Raw genomic sequence first — 7,759 nt, forward strand, 5'->3', positions numbered from 1 at the left:
AAGAATAGATTGAATTTGATTTGGACCTATAATTTAGATTTTGGATTAGATTTGGATTTTATAACATTAAATGTAAATCCAAGTTCAAAATCTAAAATTTTTAAAAATTGATCGTAAATTTAAAATCAAAATCAAAAATCCGATCCAATTTTTTAGTTCAATTTAGATCAGTTTGAATTTTAAATTTTCTCCTATCCACTTAAACACTTAAATGTATGCAACATGAAAATATGGACACACCAATGCGCCTCGCCAATTCCAATTTTTTACCGGTCTAGATATGTGTCAATAAGCATAAAACCTTTTTCCTTGTTTTTTAGTTGGATGAGGCATGCACGTATATATTTTGTGTAGTGATAAATAACAATTTATTTGCCAGATAGAAGAATGCTCCGGACCATTGAGTAACACTAATCCTCATGTACAATGTGGAAGCCCTCGACCACTTTAAGATTAATTTCTTCTTTTCATCTGTGAAGCTCGGCTCAAGCTTTCAAAATTTGGTTTGTTGGTAAATCATGTGAGCCACATTTCCATTCAGGAGGTGCCACTTCAGCACTTTAGCTTTTCTTTATTGCAAGCTACGTAACCTGAAAATAATTCACCAGTCGCAACGCCCCATGCCACCAGTGCGTGAGGCAATGGAAAGAAGGATGCCGGTGCCACGAAAGGAAGCCATATGATCCCAGTACTCCAATTGGCTCGGATTCTCTGTAAAGGGACGTACAGTTTGCTCTTTGGCTTTCTCTATGGTTGGCAGCCTGGTCACAAGAGTGCAACCGGCATCCGAGGCCTTGGCTTTCACAAGGGAACAAATCACGTGAGACAGAGGCTTAGAGTGGGACCCTTAGCCTACTGTCGTACGGGCACCATATGAGCTGCCAATACGAGCGTCAGAACGTTTAAATTGGAACATGTCCGTGCTTGGGACATTTATTCTTGTTTCACGTGACCCAGTCTAAATATTGTCTTTAAATGTGCTATCACTCTCTCTTTCATGAGAAGCACAGCCACTTTGATTCCCTTTGAGCTCTCTAAATAGTAATCAAGAATTAGGAGAGAGAAAGCAAAATGATGTTTGATTGTTGAAGCATCAGCTCCAAACACTGCTTAGATGCATGACTTGCATACAATATAAAGAGATGAATTTATGTTCTCGTCTGAAGGAGTTCTTGCACTCAACATCATGCACTTCAATTGCTCAAATAATTCCAAACCACATTTACTCATGCATTGTGGCCAAAAAAAAACACCATGTTCAAACCACATCAAGCCCTACTTAGTTGCCACCCAAACTCCCCCGCGATTCAACAAGATACCGATGCTTTAATGATCGCGTCGACCCCTATCGCACAGTGATGTTACTACACGTTGATGTTGAGAACCTGTTACTTTGGAGATTGGCATTTAATACAGGATGGCTAACTATTCTCGAAGCATGGGTCAGTCTATCATTTAAGATGGCTAATCTGTGATAAATTTTGCCGAATAGTCCTTTTTTTTTTTTTTTTTTTTTCAGAGATAGGAAGGATTAAAGATGCAAACCACTTTAGTCCGGCCCGACCCACTGAAGTCTATTTCAAACCATTTTAGAAGATCCCTATGATCAAATCATTTTAGAAGATTCATAAAATTTGATCTGATTCTAACATTAGAAATATTCTATTTTCAGAACGTATATGATAAAATTCTTATTCAACCCATTTAGTTTTATGGATTAATTTAGATCTTATGCACAATAGGATCCAAATTATATATGCTCAAATTAAATTCCTAAATTTTCTTCATTTTGGTTGCTGCATAGTAATAGTAAAATGTGCTTTGTAACAATAAACACAATTTTTTTTTAATAAGAATAACAATAAACACTATTAGACAAAGAAAAAATGCACACAAAATCATATAACTATTTGAAGATAGACTGTTTGAATATAGACTTTCGTTTAATTGGACACTGGGCGACAAGCAAGCCTACTTGACAACATGACATTGAAAATTGAATACGTTGGAGCAAAGATGACATGTAGCAAGAAATAGATCCAGTCGTAAGCCCATACCAAGCACTTCGATAACTCACGTCGAATTTGATTTAAATTATTAGCAATTCCCACTTGCAACTTGTGTTGAACCCAAATTGATCCCGCTTACAACTTGTGTGGAACACAAATCAAACCTAATCAAACTCCAACCAAATTCAATTTTTTCAATTAGTTGCGGATTATACATGGATCAAATCCAAATAACCCATTGAAACAATTTCTTATCACAAAGCCCATCCAATTTTTTATTAGGTTGAATCTAGATTCAACATTAGAATCCAATCAAAAAATCAAATACACTCGGGATCACTCAAAATTCGATCGAACATGACCCATTTGCATCCGTACTCAGGGCTGCCGATCAGTTGTGTCCAATGGAAGAACGTTAGGGACGTCATAATATGTCACCGTCTATTACGCACATATTTTTATACGTTTAATTAATATAGACAAGCTTATAAACTGGTGCCTACGTGGTGAAAGTCTGAAACCTAGCTGCAAAACAAAGATTAATGGTAGGTTAATAATATAGGCAAATAATAGAAACCCATCAAAATCCAAAGTTGGAACATCATGACAAAACTCTCAATGCGATCACAGAGGGCAAATATAAGAGCAGTATATATGGGAAAATACAATGTAACAAAACAGTCCCAACTGGCCGATCATCTTTCTATCTTATTTTCTCCAAACACCCATCACCACTCTCACACCATATCAACTTTTATAGACGCACCATAACATGACAACCCACTAGTAACCACTGCCGAGTGTGGAAGAAACTAAGGAGATCATATAAAAGATGTTCGGGCCCGGTCGAGGCTCAGGGGCACTTTGGCCTCCTCTTCTTCCCAAAGCCAGTGTACTTGTCCCTATAACAAGGGCACTCATCCTTGTGGCCATAAGTCCCAGAAGGCACGCAGCGGCACTCCTCGCAGCACAGCCCACAGTATTTGAGGCAGCGGTCCTGATAGCTCGCCTTGGAGCACCTAACCTTGCACTTGGAATCGCAAAAAGCTAGCACCAAAACATATATAAAAGAGCACTCTCAATACGACTAAGGAAAAAAATGAGAGAGAAAAGGGAAGTAGATCTGAGATTAGTGTTTACGTGAGCCGGCCATAGTGGCTTGGAGATAGGAAGAGGCCAAGAGGATCAGTAGAAGGGCTAAGGCAGCGTGGAGGGGCTTCATGACGTTTGCTCAGACCGTAAGAAGGAACTTAAGGTGATGAAGAGTCGGAGGAGTTTGGGGTGGCTATTTATAGCAGAGAAAGAAAGAGACCGAGGGTTTGAGGTAGGGGTTTGGTGAGAGACTGGAGTGAAAGAGTGATGACCCGTGGGCCGGCTCCTGAAGGGAGATGAAAGAGACGTTCGGTGGAACCGCTGTTCAAAATTACGGTGGTCGCATCAGTTCCCAAGGCATCCCGTTGTATCACGCATGCCATAGTACGAAGACCTTGTAAATTATAAAAAACATAAGTTATTTTCTTTCCCTTTGATGAACGGTGCTTCCAGTTACTCTTTTGGAAACAAACAAGAAAAAGATTATTCATTTTTTTATGATTTATTTACGGAATTACAGTGAAGCACACATTATATCATGCGAATATTTTCCAATTCTAATATTTTTAAATGCTTATCGTATTTCAAACCTTGCTCCCTACACAAATTGTCTGCGTACATAGTAAGCGTTTAGGCAACAGCCCTTATTCCTACCAAAAATAAGAATATGAAAAAAAAAAAACTTATCTGCTATCTCATTTATATAACAATGATGGCAACTATCAATAGCCTTAATGCTACAATAAAAAATAAATTTTATTTGCCCTTAACGCTATTTTCATTATTACTTATCACAGTAACCGCTACAATCTCCATTTTTTTACTTCCAAAAAAATCAAATCCGACTTAAACTAAATGGATACCAGCCGTCATTGTTTGCATTTATTACTGTGTAAGGCAACAAGTTTTAAGAAGGAGACCAGCTGTTATTGCGGAAGGGAACAGGTTTAATGGATTCTATAGGATCACGGAGTTGTTGAGAACTCTGCACACAACGAGGAGAGCGGGGGAAAAAAAAAAATTGGTATGGATGGGACCATGGTGCAGGCCTGTTATGGAATTATGGCGTAGGGATGGAGGACGCGCTGCGCGCCGAGCGGCAGCGTGTGCGGTCACGCGTCCTTGCTTGGCCTTTAATCCGCATCCATTCAATGGCTCTGCGGGGACGTTGGCCTCGGCTTTGATTACAGCGGTGGGGTCTGCTCCCCTCCCTTACTCTGTGGGACGGGGTCGTATCTTTCGCACAGAAAAAGGATTATCCTTCCTCCGCGCGAATCCACCGTCGGATCATCCATATCTGAGATCTCGGCGGTTTTGCGACCTATTGCGGAGGGTGATCCAACGGTGGATCCGCGCGCAGGAAGGTCGCGAAAGATACAAGCTGCTTGGCTTTCTGTGTACCGCCCTCTGTGCTGGTGCCTTTTCGTTCGCTTTAGCTGCGGAGGGAGAGATGATAAAAGGTCTCGGTAGGTGGGTGGCTGTTATGGGTGGACTCGAGTGCGGTATCACAGCCCACGGCCAGCTGGTCTCGCTGGAGAAGCGTGGAAGGTTCTGGGTCGCACTTGCTCCGAGGGACCTCCGCCAGACTGTGTGACTCGTGCGTCGATGGATAAGAATGCACGTGGCGGGCTATTCCCAGGCACCCTGGTTCGCATTTTTTTCACTTTATGATGCATGTACGGTTCACGTGATAGACCATCAATTGATACAAATTAGGGTCGAGAGGTATGTTTTTTTTTTTTTTTTTTTTCAGGAAAAAGAAGTTGACCGTTGATGTAGGTCATATCGGCGAAATGTGCCTGCGATCCTCAGTTGACCGATAGCAGCACCGCATTGGCATTCAGAGTCAACGGCCAAATAGATCTTTTGATGATTAGCGTTGTGGGAGATCCATGGCTTTGATCGGAGATGACCGAATACAGACGATGCGGAGTGATTAGGGATGACCAAAAACGGACGATGCGGCAAAATCTGTAAAATAAATTTTGATCAAAATTAATTTTAATAAAAATTTTTTGATGATTAAATTAAAAAATATAACGGATAAGTAAGAGAATAGAGGGCGCACATATGTGTATATTTGAATTTTTTTTATCTCATTTATAGAGATGTGAGAGCCACAAGTGGAAAATTAATAGAAGACCATTCCGAGTTTTCCATCTGTATCTATCTTGATTTCTAGATTTGTGAAACATAAGTTACTGTGGCATGTTATCCATGATAGGATTTTAATAGTCTACCCGGGCTTGGCCCCAGCAATGATTTCCCCTGATTTGGACTTTGGTGGTATATGTCGTCTTATGTAACGTGCAGTCGGCCACTCACAAGGATGGTTTGATTTGATAGGACTTTATCTGGTGCGCAACTAACCGTTGGAGAGGCATGGTGGAGTGGTGCGACTTGATGAGACTATATCGGGGTCAACCCTTTCAAATGTAGCAGCCAGCAAATGCTGAAGGGAATATAGCCTGCAGCTAGAAGCAAGGATCGGTGAAGGATCCTTCGGTCGAAAATGATGCTGGAATCAGAATTTTTCTAGGATTGGCGTCCGATGTCCAAGTGTCATTGTGATGCTGATGGCTAGGAACTCATGCTCGAAGCCGAAATCGACAGCCAAAATCAAGCTTAGTAGTCGAAACTGAGATCGACGGTCGAAGTCAGGATCGACTGGATTTTTTACCAATTCTTATAGGAGCTTCATCCGTAAGGAACAATGAGAGGATGGGGGATCGGTAGGATCCGAAGTTAGATCTACTGCTTCATTATGTATTGAATGACTTTCTTCAGCATAGCTTCTTCTACAGCTCTGGGATGACATATCTACTACTGGGATTATACTCATTTACCTTAGATTGGCACTGTGGTGGCGATCTCGGAGAATGGGGATCGGATTGATCCAAAGTAAAATCTCCATTGCCACATCTTTGGTAGGAAAGACATACTATCCCCCAACGCATGCTCTCTACTCTCGAGTTCAAATTGGAGAGAGTTTGGACAAAAAGAGTAAATTGGTTCGTTGCTGCTGAAGACACGCTATCGTCGTAGCTGAAATGACATGTCCATGCCTTTTCGAAGAAAGAAAAGGTCACATCAAGGGTTAATCATGATTGAAAAAAATAGGAAGATTTTATGGGATTCAAAGAACAGCACACTTCATTTTGAGTGTTGCCCATAAATGTGCTATCTGCCAGCTTCTGCCGGCCAATAGGGGCTTGCCAGATGTGGGCCATCCACCAGCAAAGGAGGGATTTGGTATTTGGGCCGTACTGGCCCTCTTGTGCCTATAAAAAGGGATTGTAATCCTTTCCCATCTTCTCCCATGCTTCTAGAGTTTCCTCTTCCTCTTTCTCTGAGCCAGGGTTTCCACTTTCTTCTAGCCTTTTGAGAAGTTCTCCCTCTGGCTGTCTCCCTCAATTTTCTTGGGTTGCTGGTGGCCTCTTCCGACCACTTTTCTGGATCAACTGTTCTCCATCTTCGCACTGTTGTAGGTGGGTTTTTTTGTTCCCCTACCGATTTTATGGTTTCTCCCCTTTCTGGGTTCTCTGTCAGTTATTCTTGTCTCTTCCTTTGTTTTCTTCGCTTCCTCTTCCTTTTCCTTTCCTTTTCAACTTTGAGCCTGATGTTGTTGTTGTCGATGTGCCTTGACTGATGAAGCACCTCCAAAGAGCTCCTGGCTATATTTGTATTCGTAAATGAAACACCCTTCTCATAGCTATATTCGTCCGAAGACGAAGCACCTTCAAGAGACTTCTGGTTATATTCGTTCGGAGATAAAGTATCCTTCCCGTAGCTATATTCGTTCGAAGATGAAGCACCTATGAGAAACTCCTAACTATATTCGTATTCATAAATGAAGTGCCTTTCTCATGGCTATATTCATCTAGAGACAATACGCCTGTGAGGAACTCCTTGGGTTTGCCTTATTCTTACGCTGCCTGAGTCGATGAGCTAAGGATCCTTACAGATTTACCCTCTGAAGGTCTTCTTAGGCTAACCTTCACTTCTTGCATGACTAAGATCTTTTGATGCTCTACTAGCTGAAGAGCGAAGAGTCCGAGGTCCTCAATGGATTAGCCTCCGCTTCTTAGTCACTAAGATCTTTGGCCCATAGGGGTTGGATTGGCAAGCACTAGGGGTCCTTTTAGGCTCGTCCATTTTCAAAGATCCTCACAGGGTTAGCATTCACTTTTCGTACGACTAAGATTTTCTGATGCTCAACTCACTGAAAAGCGAGGAGTCGAGGGTCTTCAATGGATTAGCCCCCATTTCTTAGTCATTGAGGTCTTCGGTCCATAATCGGGAGAAAGATAGCTGTGTCCTAAAAAAGGGGTCATCTTATTAAAAGATAATCAGTACGTAGTTGGAAATACATCTAAAGATTTTCTGGCATGGATTGCTATTGCCTTGGTTGGGATTCATCCGATCCGAAGACCTTGGCGGGCGAATCCAAAGTTTCCTCTGAATGAGTTCAGAGAGTTTCAATAGTTGGCTTTGATGTTGGTTAAAGTCTGCCCGTGGGTCCACTCACCAGAGACCCAGGCACCAGTTCGCAATGTGCCTTGGAACTCCGTTCGTCATAATGGCAAGTGGGACTTTCTAAGGGAACGGATTAGGGATTTATCTTGGATCAATCTCTAATTGCCATGTGGCAGGTCGAA

The 7,759-nt window shown here is 41.7% G+C and overlaps 1 protein-coding gene across 1 annotated transcript; it reads right to left on the minus strand.

The window, feature by feature from the left end:
• Window positions 1–2,638: 2,638 nt before the first annotated feature.
• Window positions 2,639–3,361, minus strand: LOC105035266 (peamaclein). Its single transcript, XM_010910779.4, has 2 exons — window positions 3,150–3,361; window positions 2,639–3,056 (listed from the first exon to the last, which is right to left on the minus strand). Exons 1-2 carry the CDS (start codon window positions 3,229–3,231, stop codon window positions 2,863–2,865), a joined length of 276 nt encoding a protein of 91 aa, XP_010909081.1. The 5' UTR covers window positions 3,232–3,361; the 3' UTR covers window positions 2,639–2,862.
• Window positions 3,362–7,759: the final 4,398 nt, after the last annotated feature.

This window comes from Elaeis guineensis, chromosome 2 (assembly GCF_000442705.2).
Source record: "Elaeis guineensis isolate ETL-2024a chromosome 2, EG11, whole genome shotgun sequence".
Classification (NCBI taxonomy): domain Eukaryota; kingdom Viridiplantae; phylum Streptophyta; class Magnoliopsida; order Arecales; family Arecaceae; genus Elaeis; species Elaeis guineensis.